The sequence below is a fragment of the Struthio camelus genome, chromosome 20 (genome assembly GCF_040807025.1).
Source record: "Struthio camelus isolate bStrCam1 chromosome 20, bStrCam1.hap1, whole genome shotgun sequence".
NCBI lineage: Eukaryota > Metazoa > Chordata > Aves > Struthioniformes > Struthionidae > Struthio > Struthio camelus.
Genome location: NC_090961.1, coordinates 162,037 through 178,174, shown reverse-complemented (window position 1 = coordinate 178,174; position 16,138 = coordinate 162,037). Strand labels below are relative to the sequence as shown.

The window sequence follows — 16,138 nt, the reverse complement described above, 5'->3', positions numbered from 1 at the left end:
AAGAAAAGAGTAAGTGAGTTTGCACAATGCAGATCTAGTAGTCCAGATCCTAATGACAGGCGCTGCAGCAGGTCCCCAACAAAACCCCATTTAGCCTTGTTTTGCTTATAACATGTCTTCAGCAGAAAGTGTAATAACTTAAATAATACTGATATTCAGATACTGATAATCATACACATTAGTATGAAATTCACATTAGCATACAGAGGTCTCAGTGAGGCCCTAGCCCATCGTGACAAGCATGAACAGTTTGAAGAATAGTCTTCAATTCTGAAAACATTTATAGTCTAACTTAGGTTCTTTTTTCAAGCCAGTATATTTACCTGTCACTACTAGTTGATCTTACTGCTCCCTGCTTGGGGTCTGACTGTCTTCGAGGAACCTTTTTTTGCTTCTGTGGGCCTTCTGTCTTGGGAATTGGCTCATCCAAGAGGCCTCAATAAAGGAATAAAAGACTTAATACTCTCAAAAGAAAATTAAATATTCATGAAGATATTAAGATCTCTCTCTCTCTCTCTCTCTCTCATTAGTTTCTATTAGTAACTACATAGTTTCTAGTTGGTTAATAATATCAGACCTAGCATGTAACTAGACACTAGCTAAGCTATTGGCAAATAAGCAGTTTTTCTCAGTTTCATTTGTTTGTAGTACATATTTGCGAGTACAGAAATTTGTGCACATCAGAAATCTGTCTGTGGTGGTCCAAAGATTAAAAATGTTGTAGTTGGTAACTGATATATACGCTAAAGAACGAGGGGACTTTACCCAACAATTCTTTACGTGTTCTGCTTGCGATTTCTTTAATTTCCATACGAGATAATGATAGTGAGTGAGTAACAGGAATAGAAGCAAAGCCACTGGATATCGGAGTAGTGATGACCTTGGGAACCAAAGGTGACTTCAGAGGTCGTTCAATGCTCCGCCCAACCAGATTACTGAGAGGAATTTTGTACAGGTTTTTGCATGGAACATCACCTGAAACATAGAAGGAAAAAAAGAATGTTACACTTCCACAATAGTAATGGTTCTTAATACTGACAAATGAAAAGTTATACAGACTTCATTGTGCTGGAGATGATTTTTAATCCAAATAACAAAGACCTTTCTTGCCCCAGAGACCTTTCAATATAAACAGGCTAGGAGGAGAAAAAAAATACAACTACATTTTGCAGCCTGGCCATTTGGCTTAGAGAGGAAAAGACTGACTCTTGGTGACATGATGAACTGGCAGTGGAAATGTAAAATGAAATTTCCATGTCCTGAGGCGGGTTTCTTGACTACAAGACATAACTTTGCATTCTGTGCAAAGATTTTCCACATATTTTAGAACGCGGGAATACTGGAGCCTGGATCTTAAATCACTTAAATTATGGCTCCTCTTCTTAGGTGACATAAAATACTGTGTGTTTGCCTAATTCCTAGAAAAAAATAATTTACCATCCAATATCACTGCCTTTTAAAAATTAAAATTATGATTCCTTTCTCCTTCCCCCCTCTCCCAAGAGGGCACAGCGGATATAAGTAAGAGATGCATACACCTTGCGTTATCTAGTTGATGTTCCCTTGTTTCTCCATTATTGTTCCCCATTTGATTGATTGTTCACAGATCGTATTACCTTAAATTGACTGTGCAAACTCTTTTCCAGCTAGAACAACTCCTTACTCTTTGCTTGCAAAAGAGCTTTAATCATCCAGTGATAGTTCAGCTGGTCTTAAATGAAATGAATGGTGTGCGTGAAGTCTCAAGTCTTCCCACAACCGAGTATCTCTTTTTGCAGTCTTAGTCTTGGCTATATTGCCAAAGATTCATTCAGCTACTGAAATTTAACTCATCCCTTCCTACAGAAATGATTTCTTCAAAGCAGTGCTGTCACGCATTCAGAGGAGATACTGTGGGGAAAAAGCTCAGCCAGGTGCTTCAGATTTGTGAATAAACAGAAAATGTCTACCTTCTGGACTCAGCTATGAACTCAAAATCTACCTGATTCACTTTCATTTACTAAAGATCGGCTGCATTAAGATGTGGTCGTTCTTGGAATGATCTCAGAACATCATTCTACCTGCCTGGAAACCATATTACCTTCTAAAGAAGAAAGAGGACATTCTGGCATTTCATACACTATCGGTGTTTGAGGAGAACTTCTGGAACTCATTTCCTTGGAACTGCTATTAGATGATCCACTTACTGTAGCAGTAGCTTTAAAATAAATATCTGACTGAAATGACAAAGAACTCATCATTAGTACAGCAGACTTTCTAATTCAACTGTTGAATAAAAAATCAAATGTTTGTCCATTATTTCCTATAGCCATTGCTGCAGTATCACTGACAAGTCAACCATGGTTGACCACAGAAAGATTACCCAACATAAATGAACCCTCCTGTGATGCGGAAGACAGCTTTTGCCCCTTAAACAATCAAATACCTCAGATCTGGATTACTGGGAATAATAAAAGACAGCGAGATAAATTCTGATTCTCTTTGTACTTGGTACGAAGTAAGAGTGCACATATGAGCAGTTACCACGCATCAAGTAACAAATGTTTCAGTTTTGTTTCGGTTCTTTTTTTCACTGCACCAACTTTTTTGTGAATTAGATTCCAACATCTTACAAATACAAACATGCTTTTCTTGTGTCTTACCCTTGATGCTACAAGTTGAAGTTCAGGCACAACTGCTGTGTGGACTAAGTTCCCGTTCACCACTAACCGGATCTCGATGGAATCAGTAGTGAAGGCAAGAATATAAGGGAAAGCACAAACTGCAATGAAAAGAAATATTTAGCAAGGAAAAATTATTAATGTAAATGTTTCTCAGATGCTCCATGAAAACTGTTCCTGAGTATCTGTCATCTCCCTTTCCTGTGACAAATATTCTCTAACACATTGATGGACTTTCAGCTACATCAAGCCAGAAGAAAACTGCACTCCCTGTGTCCGGCAGCAGGTAGACTGAATGGAAAATGAAAAATAGAAAAAAAGACCAAAGAAAAAAGTTTAGCAAGGAAGAATTTGGCCCCAAGGCTCCACTTTTGAAAAATATCATATGCAGAAACTTAGCTGAAGTGGCATGATGAATGCAACATGCCTATTCCTGGTAAACATGTTGTAACTCCTCTAACAACTAAGTGCAAGCCTAAATATAATGAAAAAAACAGACATTCAGTAAAAAGAAATATGATGATATCTTCTTACCAACAGCATAAGGAACTTGATTCCAGCTAAAGTGGAAGTCGGAAGCTGATGGCTGGATCAGTGGAGAACCTCCATTAAGGGGATACACCTTTCTATACTGACAAACATCTGAAAAAAAAAGAAAAAAGAAAAAAGAAAAAATCCATCACCTTACACTGCAAATGACAAACACTGACCTTATAGGTAGATTTTGCAGAAGTATGGGTTATAGATACAATCAAATATTTTATGTAGAACTTCCTCTATATCTATGTAGGTAATAGGGAAAACATGCTTTGTGAACTCAACATTTGAAAGATCAAAATATACTAGATAGTTGGGCTGTCATTCAGAGGAACCTTGACAGGCTGGAGAAACGGGCTAAGAGGAACCTCATGAAGTTCAACAAAGGGAAGTGCCAAGGCCTGCATCTGGGGAGGAGTAACCCCTTGCATCAGTATACGCTGGGGGCCAATGAGCTCGAGAGCAGTTTTGCAGAGAAGGATCTGGGAGTCCTGATGGACAACAAGCTGAACACGAGCCACCAAGGTGCCCGCATGGCAAAGATGGCCAATAGCATCTTGGGCTGCATGAAGGAAGAACATTGCCAGCAGGTTAAGGGAGGTGAGCCTTCCTCTCTGCTAAGCACTGGTGAGGCACACAAGGGCACTGGACCAGATGATCTCCAGAGATCCCTCGCAATACCAACTATTCTGTGATTCCGTGAACCTACATTTTAATATTTTGGCATATTTCATGAAATAAGTATTCTTCTGTTTCACCAGTCACTTCCTTACCTTGTCTGTGGGTAGAAGAATAGGCAGGAAAATGTCTGAAAGCAATGTCAGCAGTGGTGTAGCTCTCTGCCAGAAGGAACTGCCCTTCAAGCAACCATATGCTAGCACAGTTCACGTTCTTTGAAGACCATTAATACATGTGGGATACTATAGATGCAAAGATTTCATCAATCATATAATTCATGTACCTATTTCTTAGGCGCTGTAGGTGCGGTTTTTCAGAAAATAACGGTCAAACATGAACTCTCTGGCTTATACAACTTGTTTGGAATGCAATTCTGAATTTTTATTTGATGCATCTAGGTGATGGGGAACATAACTGTCCATTACCAACAGATTTTTCTCTAGACACGTGCATTACTGTTGATAAAATATCCATTAGAATTCAGAATCTGAGATGCCATGTTAGCAAACAAAGTAAAACCTTAATAAGGAGTTAACCTTACAATCATCTTTTGTTCTTGACAAGCTCAGATGAATGTATTGGGGGCTCCAGGTGAACATCTATCAGTGTCTCAAATACGGAAATACTTAGAGCTTATGTGCCACATATCCATTGGTTAATGCTGTTGCTGCTACTCTATTTTTCACTTTCTTCCTTCTTTCTTACAGCTCTACTTTTTTAGACAAAATTCTATTTTTTCTGTAATTGATGTCCTTAGACTGAGCCTAAGTTTAAATCCAGAAACGTACTGAAGATCTTTTTTCTAAACACAAACTTAGGACACTGGCAAATCCTGTGTTTTCATATTTGTTCTACGATGATACTTTGACAATTATGAGACTCCGCAAAGAACAAATGTAGGTTTCCCTGACACTGTCCTAGAAATAGGAATTCAGTGCAAGCCTGCGCAGTAACCGGAGAGTACTTTTGAGATCAGGTAGGTTTGCGAGCTCTGGCTCAGTGATAGGTCTAGTAGAGGGGAACTGATTCTGCACAGAAATATAGCTGTGGGTCTTCACCATGCTCTCTCAGATAGCTTATTAGTTCTGATGCAGTACCAAGTGAAACAGAACCAGCTAGGATATGGCAAGCTACCAGAACCAATGAGGTCTCACAGAGCATAAAGGGATATATAGTTTAGAGACGCTTTAATCCTGCTCTGCAGTACCAGTCCAACAGCCAGTGCTGGAACACAGGCACATTTATCCTGTCTCCATCGACGCTCACTTTGTAAAGGCAAATAGGACATGCCTTCTGGAATACAGCAAGCTGCGCCTTGTCCTTCAGCACCACCTAACAAAGGCTGCTTCATGCTGAGAGCTTCCACTTTCATGAGGATTGAAAGCAAAAGTACATGTGCGTTGCAGGGAGGAGCATATGTGCTGTATCCAAGGCCTTTTTGCAAAAGGAGGTTGAGAGATCTATGATGAAAGAATGGGACAGCACAAAGAAATAGGGTGGAAGACAAAGCACAAAAACAGAATGGGACAGCAAAAAGAAGAAAACAGGAGGAATGATAAACTGTACATGTCTTGGAAACACCTAGTAAGAATGAGATAGATCTGAAGTAATAGGATTTTCACGAATAAAGTGGTAACGTCTATAAACATTTGGACACATATTTCTATAACTGAAATTAAAACCGCACAGCTAACATTTCCAAATTTAGCATAGCTTGCAAAAAAATAATACTTCTATTTCTAGTCTCTGTGATATGCATTTAAACTGAAAAGAACATAGGTTGAAAATCTTTTAATAAAACAGTGAGATTTATTTTAAAATACATATCTAGACTATACTGACAAAAACAGGAATTACATATACTGATTGAGATATTGATACCATTTTCAGTCTTCCCTAAATACTTACAGTTGTAACATAATAGTAGCCCAGCTTCACCATCTTCATATACATCAATAGCTGCAACAAAATTAACCTGCAACGATAACGGGCAAGGGTAATGGATGGACAGACAGGATACTGAGGTTACTACAAACAGGTTTTGACTAAAAAGCAATGCTATCAGTGGGTGGATGTACAAAACTACAGATAAAAAATGCCATTTTCCAAATGTAGCCTCTTTTGGAATTCATTGTCAGGATGCTTCTTAGGATGAAAATCAATTTCTTTTGTATTCAATGCTGACTATACTTACATTATAAAATGATTAAAACTTACATAACTCATTTAGTAATAAGAATGCTGGGAAATGGGGTGATTTCAGGACAGATGTGAGTCTACATGCTATGCCAAAAATATCAATACTAATAAGAAAGTTTTTAAAAAAGCAAAATCCAAAAAAGCTCCACAGCATCTCACAACTAGCAAAATGACCAGAAACATCAACTATTGGATCAAAACCACTAACACTTAAAGAGATCGATATGGATGTACTTCAAGAATTACTGAGTAGGTTGAATTTAGAAGCTGAAAAATGTCACTGGATAAACTACAATGCATACCAGCATAGGCTACATAAATTCTCACACTTTAACACTGTTATTTGTCTTTTACAGTTAAATTAAGAAATTCATAACACTAATGGAGAGTAGGGTATCCTTTCAGAAAATGAGGTCTTCTTGGTGAACATAATTAAAAAAATACAAATACATATCAAATCATTAGAAACATAGGATCAGATTAGTCAAGCACTTCCCAGATCACAATATTTACTCTTTGACCATGGAGAGAAGGAAGGGATTAAATCCATGAACAGCAGCTCTTTGGCCTTCCTTTACAAAATAAGCCTACACGTTCACCTCTTGATTTAGGATGACTGCATAGGTCAAGAATTTTGTTAAACAGACCTGGAAGTTTACATATTTATACCAAATACATTTTGACCCATCCTTCGCAGTGACTGAAAGCTTGCTCTGCTTTGTGACTTGTGGCAATAATTTGGCATTCCATATCAACATCACAGAAGTCACTCGCGCACCTCATATTAATTGTCTGCTTTATTTGTATTCTCAAAGGAAATGAGGGTTACTGGAGAGCAGAAGAGGGCAGAGGGGGAGAGTTCTTCCCCGCCCCCATTCTTTACTTGTAGTTCTTCCTGATCAGGTTTAAGACAGATTTCCAGTGCTGTGGAGAAGTTTACATTGCATCGCCCATGCCAGGAGTACCAAACATTTTCATCATCAAATCTGAATAAAAATACAGACAATTTAAAAAAAAAAAAAAAAAACAACAACAGCTACCAACAAGAACCATCAGATGAAAAGATTAGCCCTTGATCTCATTAAGAGTCATTAAAAAAAATTTAACTGTGCAAAATATTCCATTTTTTGTGTCTAAAGTTAGATGGCCACATCCATATTTAGAAGCAATTAAAATTATCTGACTTTAGAGATGCTGAAAAGCATCATCTTCCCAGCAGCAGGAAATACTGGAACTCTCTCCTGAAAATTAGGACATTTACTTAAATCCCCAGCCCTAAATCCTAGTTAGAAAGATGCAGTCACCGTAACAGTAATATCAATGCAGTTTTTCTTTTCCTTAATGTTCTTAGTGGATTGGGCAGCAATTTCTTAAATAGATCTAAAAGCTACAGACAAATAGCTCAGCCTTAGTACATGCAAAAGTGAAAAGCTGAATGAGAGATTGGTGGCCAACAAATGAGTTTATCGTGCTGCAATTTCTTAAAAAATAAAACACTGAGACTATAAAGAAAAAGCAAAAAGTAAACTATTGACTAAGAAAGGAGAAAGAAGGCTTTGTGTTTCTGCTGACAGCGATATTCCAGAGTCTGAAATACAGGCTCTTTCCTAATGTGTCAAACCTTGTATTTGCATCTCTTGGGAGTATCCTAAAAGGAACAAACACATCAGAGTCCCCTAAAGTAGAGGTTACAGAAGTGAAAAGTAAGAGACTTGAGGAGCTCCCTAGATGATACTTCCAAGAGGCCATCACAAGATGCACTAAATCTGCAAGAAACAACGTTCAGCGTGGTTCTATGAGAAATTAGTTTCAGTGCTGAGAACTTACCTTGTTTGCTTCAACATGATGCAACCTATAGGACTCCCCAGTACTTTCATTAACTAAATCAAATTGATGCCGATATGCTACACAGATCATATTGTCACTGTCTCCAGTAGGTCCATCCACCAGTGTCATAACCACTGGAGGGTCAGAAAGGCATATTTCCTGTAATGTAAATAATCAAATTATTCTCTTTTTCAAGTTCTTACTAAGAGTACTGCAGGTACTCCGCATGAATTTAAAGTGATGTGCTGTAAGCACAGAAACCGATTTAAAAAAATCTGGATGGTTTCTTTGGAATATGTAGGATGGAACCTCATAATACAACTTCTACCTTAAATCTATCCAGAGGTTCAGGAAGACAAAACGTATGTCCTTTGCCTTCAATCCCCCTAGCTGAGTGCTGCCCAGTCTGTAAAGGTAATTAGTGATTTGATTACACATACCCGGATGTACTGGAATTCCTCTACTGGAGATTCAGATGATGACAGCAGAGAGCTGCTGGTTAAACTGTTGCATGGATTGTATTTCTTTGTGATGAGTAGTAGTTTGTTCCGAATAGCCACAACAATCCTCAGGTCACTGCCATGGTGAGTATTAATGGCATACAAATGGCAGCCTGAGGAAATAATGCTCTAGATTAACTATTTGGGGCAGGGCTTGCTTTTTTGTTTTGTATTTGTACGATAGTTAATACAATGCAGCTCTGATGCATGACTAAGATACTTTAGCATTACAGAATTACAACTCCCTCAACATTTTAATGTTATCTTCTAGAAAAAGACAAAAGGCTACGACTCTTTTGAAATGTCATCGTTTCCCCCTTACTCTCTAAGATTTGCAAGTAAAAGACTAAATACATAGATTTTTACTATTCTGCAGGTTCCAGCCTTCCAAAGAAGCTTGCTGCTGCAGGTCAGAAAATGCTTACATCTACTAAAATAATCTGCAACACCCAAACTATTCTAAACACTACTTTTAAACAGAAATTTGCCAGTGCGCCTCACCCTTACAGTGACCTTTATTTCAGTCTTGCATTCCCGCATAATTCTTCTTGTACCCCTCAATTCTGAAAGCAATGTATCTATTTTCATCTAGAGCTTTTCTTTAGCAGGAATTGCCAAGTAACTTAGTACTTCTACAAAGTTCTCAAATGGCATGCTGGACTATATCCAAACTTATTTTCAAATATAAACTTAACAAAGTTTGAATTGACTATCTGGAATAAAACTAAAGATGAATACCTACCACAGCTTTAAGAGAACTATTAAAACCTCTGGCAACTACTGCCACAATACCTTAGTGGATGCTTTTAACAAAGAATAATAAAAAGCACCTTTTGTTCTCTCCAGTTTATTTTCTCTGCAGTCATATTTGCTCCTTATCATCTGCTTTGTTTCTATATCTTTTTGGACAGCACTCAGTCTGAAGACAAGGAGACGAGAGTCCTTCCCTGAAGGATGGAGAGAGCCATGAAATAACAAGTTGAAAAAAAAAGGTGGTGGCTTGAAGTGATTATTTCCAAAGAGAAGCAGCACCTAACACGCAGGGCACAGCTGGAAGAGCTAAGACAAAGCATATTGTTCTCTGGGGATAAGCAGACTGCTTGTGAACTCTGCCTAGTCTTTGCAATTCTAGGAACCAAATCCTTTCAGTTCAGTAGCAGTCTCCCATCAGGTGGTGCTGCAGCAGAGAACAATGTCAGAGCTTCACAGTACCATGAAACCTGCAACAGAGTTTGAAAACCTTCTGGATGCAAACTGACTTTTTTTTGTCCGTTCTTCAAAATTTAGGCAACTTCCAAGGCCTATTCCAGCTGCAAAAATAACACAGTATTTACTGTCACAGCTAAACCTTCATTTCCAACAACGATAGAGATGAGTGGAAAATACAACCTTAAGTTTAAATCAAATAAATAAATTAGCTGGCAAAATTAAACATGCTTTCTAAACATATAGCGTCGATCCCACTGGTGGATCCTACTGTAAATTCAAAAGCAAGATCAGAATGGATGCTGCCTTTCATTCCAATAGAACATGAATATGCATGAGGGCAAAATCTGGCCTTTGCATCACCTTCTCTTCCTGTAGCAAGTATAAAGAGTAAAAAACATAAACCATCCCTTAGGTCCACCACAATCTGAAATACTGCTTAATCAGACTCAGAGAGCAGACAAATTCTCAGTGGCAACACGGACTAAAAGAAAACAAACTATATGCAATCCCTCTCTTGTGTGCTTGTGGAGTTCACAAAAGAAGAATGGCAAGCAGCATTCACCCCTTTTGGAAGGAAGGCTGAAAAACTTTATTAGCTAAATCAAATATTCAGGCTCAGTATTACTGCTCTCATCAATTCAGTGTCTGCTTGGACTTACTCTGCTTTGTGGCGTTCAGTTAGCTATTCCAACGTAACTTGATGATTTCAGAAACAGGCAAATTTCTCAAATAAGTAGGTTCTAAATTCAGATTGCTGTGGTGGGGACGAGTCTTAATAGTCAGACAAATAGCAAGGTACAGATAATGCATACATTAGCCATTTAGAATGTCAAACAAGTTATCAAGAAGTAAACTAAGCTGTAGAATTACAGTGTGTCAATTACTCCCTGCTTTAGGTCCTGGTAACATTAGGCTTGCTCTTTTCCCAAGCCTTTTTATTCTTCATGAGGTAAGGCTATCTATAAGGTGTTTCCCACTGTACCCGAGAATCTCCTTATCATATCTGAAATTGTCCTTGTCCATGGCACTTAACCAGCTAACATCTTATATGCTAGACGCAATGATTTTGGATGCTGTCTGCTCAGGAAGTCTCACGGCGTGCTGTCAGGTTTTGGCAAGTGCAAATTATAACCCTCACACCCAAGGCTGGATGGCTGTGGTCGCTGTCTAGCAACTAACTGACCCTTTTTGTCAATCTAAGGTCCCTAACAAATTTGTGGTATCTTGCTTTAAGAAAGGAATAAAGAGTGGCTATGAAATTAATGCAACTTTTTAATTCTATGAAACCAGAAACATAATCAAGGACATGCCTGTTCATCCATTCTTACAATGGTCTAGACTACTGCACGACTCTTGGTGCTGCAAGTGTTGTCAAACATCATCACATACCTAAAAAACTACACATGACATAGTACCCTAAAATCCTTTTCCATTTCAACCAATTCTGATTTTAAGCTATTGCCACAAGCTGAAGGAAGGTCATCTTTTCTGATCTAGAATCAGCTGTAACTCTTACGACTACCATCACATGCAATGAGATCAGAGATGGCTTTGTTTTTGTAACCTAATAGAAAGTGCAGCTATTCAAGACTGAGAAAAATTTATTCTAAATTTATTACCGTTCTCCTAGATTCTGCCTCAGATTAGTCAGTTATTCATCCAGTGATAACTGCTGTGTTTAGTCTTCCTAGCTGAGCGACTATTTCAGCTAGATATTTTTCAAGGAGTCTTGGTTATGCAGACAATTCCAAAACACTACATTGTGTACCTACAGCAAAACTCAAGAACTTTCTTTGGGCAATGTAAGTGGCGACATTATTTAAACCACAAAAATGGTCATGAGCCTGCAGACATAGTTGGAAGTATGCATTACCATCTAAGTTCAACACTGTCATTTTTGGAGGTTTTTTTGTTCCACCTTCGAAGCTCTAGACTAGGATAAAAGACCCTCCTCCTTTCAACATAATGAAGTATCATCACTTTAAGTCTCTTCCATGAATTTCTAAGTAACTTCTCCTTTGAGCCCCAGACACAGTAATAAGATAAATTTATGTTGACATAAGAGGCAACTATGAAAAAGACCCACGTAGGAGTAAGGCATAAAAAGGAAGATGATGACCATGGGCAGACAATGACTGACTCAATATCTAGTTGTCTGTTGTGAAGGTTGGAAAGTAATCAGAGCAAAGCAAGGATGATCCCTGAGGGTTATGGCAAACTTCAGAGGATCCTTTATGCTTCTCTGAAACATAACATACTTACGTCTGTAAACGTGCTATGTGCGTGCAACAGGGAATGACAAATATGATAAAATTTTCCTCTGGCAGGCATTTTTATTAAGGTAGAATAATGTCCTCTGCTCCCACTGAAGTTATTAGTTTTATATGCTTTTTAAAAAGGCGCTGGGGTAGAGATCCTCGCGGGTCACACTGCAACCCAATGGGTTGACAGTGAGCCTGCCTTTCAGCAGACATAAACCTTCACGGTTACTTGTTGCTTAGAAGAGCTCTGTCCATTTGACAGGTATGTCCTCTAGGATGCTTCACACCTCTTTCAGGATACTGGTTGCTTTGCAGGCCTCCCAAACACCCCTGCTGCAGTGTTAGGTATCTATGGCTGCCTATAAAGCTGTCAGACTATCATCTGAGCTTTTTCACAGTTTTTCTTTACCTCCTATGGACTTGATTCATACCAGTGAAGGCGCTCTTCCTCCTTCCCCCTCACCCCAACAGAAAAGTAAGCTGTAAGAAAAGAGCTGTGTTTGGATGACAAAATAGATCAATTTCTGTGCTCCACTGGCCTTGTATCTCATTACTGGGACAAATTTAATCAATGTTAGTACGGAGAGCAAAGCAATTCATCCTGCTATCACTGATAGCAGGTGCATTGGTAACTTCTTCAATGTCTTCTTCTCCTGAAAGGCTGACCTGAAAGAGCTCTTGCTGATAGTGTTATCTTCAGCTCTGGTTTCATTGTTAACGTTTCCTCTCCCTCAGAAATGTATGGTATGCTAGAAAGCAGTGGGAGCAACACTTGTTGCTTAAAAGAGCTGCCTGAAAGAGATCTCAGGCCTGGCTGTTACAAATTATTGCTGCAGAAATACTATACCCTATATGAGCAATTTCATAATACCATACTCAATTTTTCTGCTCGAATCTTAAAATGCCACTGTTTCACATTGATGCACTTAAAGTACATCAGAAGGATGCATTTAAAGTATGTGCTTAAAAAGTTGCTTATCTAACTCATTATCTTCCCCATTTTTGCTGTATCAGTGAACTGTTTTATCAGTGAACAGTACAAGTTTGACGACTAAATTTAGTGATCTGTTCTAGCAGCTTCATAAACCTTCAAAAACTTCAGCTATAACTACCCTTTTCAGATCTTTAGAAATGTCTCCAGGTGTGTTCAAAGGTCATTGCAAATGCCTTTCAGATAGTTTCAGCCAGTTTTGCAAGTATCCCAGGGTGAATTTCATCAGGCCCAACCGATTTAAAAAACATTTTACTCACTTAAAAATCCACAACGGGCTCACTCAGTATCTTTCTCCTTTCCCACTCCCTATCACCTCTCCTCTGGCTGAGTAGTGAACTGACAATTTCTTTGTTCTCACAAAATGTTTTCTTGTTACTTTCTATGTCTATTGCCAAATGTATCTGATTTTGTATTCTGGCATTTCTGATTTTGTTTTCATGTCTGTTTTCTTTTATGTTCATTCATGTGTTGCTCTGCTTATGTTTGCTTAATGTTAAAAATACACCATTCAGTATGAAATTCTCCTTTAGATTTTTAGGTTTTTTATTCTATTCTGTGGAGGTTATTTTGCCATGCTTCTGAAAAGCTCACACCAACACCATCACAAACAAGTTTCATTTACAAAAATGTCTTACTTAACGCTTCTACTTTCTCACTTGCCATATCAGATATATTTTCACTGACAGACAGATACTGTTAATATCACAGTATTTAAGGATGAAAAATGTCTTCCTGAAATACAAACATTTAATAAAAATAAAAATTGAAAATTAGGGATGAAGCCTTAGCCCTGTTGAACACAATCTGTGCAAATCCCAGGGATACCAAAGGAGCCATGTTTTACCCTAAGTTTGGGTAAATGTAACTTCAGCTAATACTGAACAAACAGATATAATGTAATAAAAAACAACAAAAACAATGTAACTACTTTCTTTGTGTTACACACAAAGATCTCGCACTTGCTTTATGTGTATGTTCGCTTTGTGAATTTCAAATCATGGACTTTTGGGAAAAACAAAAATACAAATAAAGCACATTTGGTAGAACAGTCACAGCGTAAGTAATTTCCCCCCCACCCTTTTGCACAACTGAAAGGACATATAACCCAGTTCAGGTGATTTCCAAGCAGTGCTGAGTTCAAGCAGTGGCTGAAGAAAGAACTTCCCAATTTCTGCATCAACTCTGGATCAGAAGTAAATTAAAACTGCCAGGGGAAAAGGCAAAATGTGACAGGTCTTTTAAAGATGAGCAAAAAAATCTTTTTGGTTCTTCCAAAAATGTTCCTGTTGCAAGAGGCAAGATTAAATTACTTTCTTGCAAAAGAAGAGGAATTGCTGAGATAGTAGCAAGGCTGAACATGATTCAAGTTAATTAAGAAGGCTATTAATTTTCTGCAGAAATTCTATGATATTTGGGATGTACACTCTGGATGAGAACAATTAAGGATGGGGCCAGATGCACAAATCTTCTCTCTTTTGTAAAATAGGCTCTAATGAAATGGTTCCTGCTGTCAATTTGGATATCTCATTGACTCTGATAACATTTCTTCTGTAATAGGTAAACTTCTCAGCAATCCAGGAAAAAGTGGAAATTGATAAATGGAGTAGCCTACTCCCTTTGGAGAAAGAAGCAACAGAACTTGCCGACTAGAAAACCAACCCTGCCTTTGTCAGGGTTTATGAGGATCATCTTCACGTAGCCTTATGTAAAATTTCTACAAAGAATATGATGCACCAGAAACCTCCTCCTACGGCAGAGACAGCAAAGCCTTCTTTTAAGCATCTGTTCTGACAAAAGAGCCTATCAGAGTGATGCTGAAGGGTTAGGAAAGGGCTTTAGGAACCCACCAAATGAGCTTTTGCCTATGTGGGCTGCTGAACAGATGAGGACACAGATCCAGATATACTGCAAGAGAAGGGAAACACTGCCTTGACAAGAGCTTAAGCTACATACTATCGGCCAAATACAAAACAACAACATTTGTCTATTACAGAATTTGGGATAGTTTTGTGCTCTGAAAGTTCTTCAAACGGGACCCCAGGGATGGAACGTGGCATCTTTTCTGTGTATGTCATGGTCAATTTTCTTTCCCAGGAACAAAAATGCAGCTACCATGGTAATTTTAAATAGAAATACACCACATGACCAGTTTCAGGTTTGCCCTAACAAGATCATGAATCTTTCTCACATGTCTAGGGTTTTTTTTCCTTCCTTTTAAAAGAAGGCCAGCTGTAAGTGACAGCTGTTGTATGCACTCCCTTATTCTAAACGGAGCCTCAGGTACACTTGCCACTAACAGACATGATTGCCTCATGAAACATGCAGTGCCTAAAACCTTGGGACATACACATAACTGAATAGTGTTTAAGCAGCCCAGAAGAAATGGGGAAAGGGAAAGAGGTAGAAGGATCTCTAAAAAAACAATAGAAGCTCTAAAACCTAACAACAACAAAACAGTAACAGCTCTGTGATGTGACAAAACATGACTGTTTAAATCTAGTACTGCAAGAATTGAAACCAATAGCATTTTTTCCCACTTCTTCCTCTAGGAAGCACAGCTGAACTATTCCCTTCTACTGTTGTGTCTGCTAAGTAACAGCAGAGTCAAGAACATTCATATTAGAATCAAGGAACAGGGACTCCCCCTACCTTTGTCTGTTCTGGCAATTAAAAGATCCAGAGCTTCCAGCACATCCATCTGCTTTATTTGTAGAGTTTTATCAAATACTTGTACCGAAGGTTGATCATCTAAAAAGGAAATATACATTTTCTTTAAAATTCCACAATTTGCTAGGCAGTGGTTTTGAACTATTTCATTCTTGTAATAAAAGCCTTGTTCTTTTCTCGTGAAAGTGAGACAACCTGCATAAATCTGCTGTCTATACTATAGTATCACAGTTGATATTTCTTTAAGGGAGAGTTTCATCATTGCCATGGATCAGATTACGTGACTGAAGCATAAAAGGGATATTTCCTTTGGGAAGTTTGAGAATAATCAGTGAGAACTAACTTTATCCCTTAGGCCCACAAATCCTTATGTGGCCCACAAAGGATAAGGACTCAAGCCAGGAAAAATCACTGCTACGGAAGAATCGGGCTTTCATTGTCACATAAGCCTTTGGCTTCATGCTAACTAGTAAAATCAAGGACTGAGAAATCCAGGCAGAACATGTAGACACTCCTTTGGCTTGTGTTTGATTTCATAAGTCTTTTCAGATAGTCAATAAAACAGCATTGGAAATAACAACGCATTTAGAAATCTGAATTAAAATT

The 16,138-nt window shown here is 38.3% G+C and overlaps 1 protein-coding gene across 16 annotated transcripts in view; it reads right to left on the bottom strand.

Moving 5' to 3' along the window:
- GARNL3 (GTPase activating Rap/RanGAP domain like 3) overlaps window positions 1–16,138 on the bottom strand; it is a 66,556-nt gene that overhangs the window by 5,467 nt on the left and 44,951 nt on the right. For all 16 annotated transcript variants that reach the window (XM_068915215.1, XM_068915205.1, XM_068915208.1 and 13 more), the window contains 10 exons: window positions 15,515–15,613; window positions 9,232–9,348; window positions 8,342–8,514; window positions 7,902–8,060; window positions 5,784–5,850; window positions 3,195–3,302; window positions 2,643–2,761; window positions 2,081–2,216; window positions 766–975; window positions 324–435 (listed from right to left, as the gene is read on the bottom strand). In XM_068915215.1, the coding sequence (XP_068771316.1) occupies window positions 324–435; window positions 766–975; window positions 2,081–2,216; window positions 2,643–2,761; window positions 3,195–3,302; window positions 5,784–5,850; window positions 7,902–8,060; window positions 8,342–8,514; window positions 9,232–9,348; window positions 15,515–15,613 (1,300 nt within the window). The remainder of the gene's footprint in view (window positions 1–323; window positions 436–765; window positions 976–2,080; window positions 2,217–2,642; window positions 2,762–3,194; window positions 3,303–5,783; window positions 5,851–7,901; window positions 8,061–8,341; window positions 8,515–9,231; window positions 9,349–15,514; window positions 15,614–16,138) is intronic.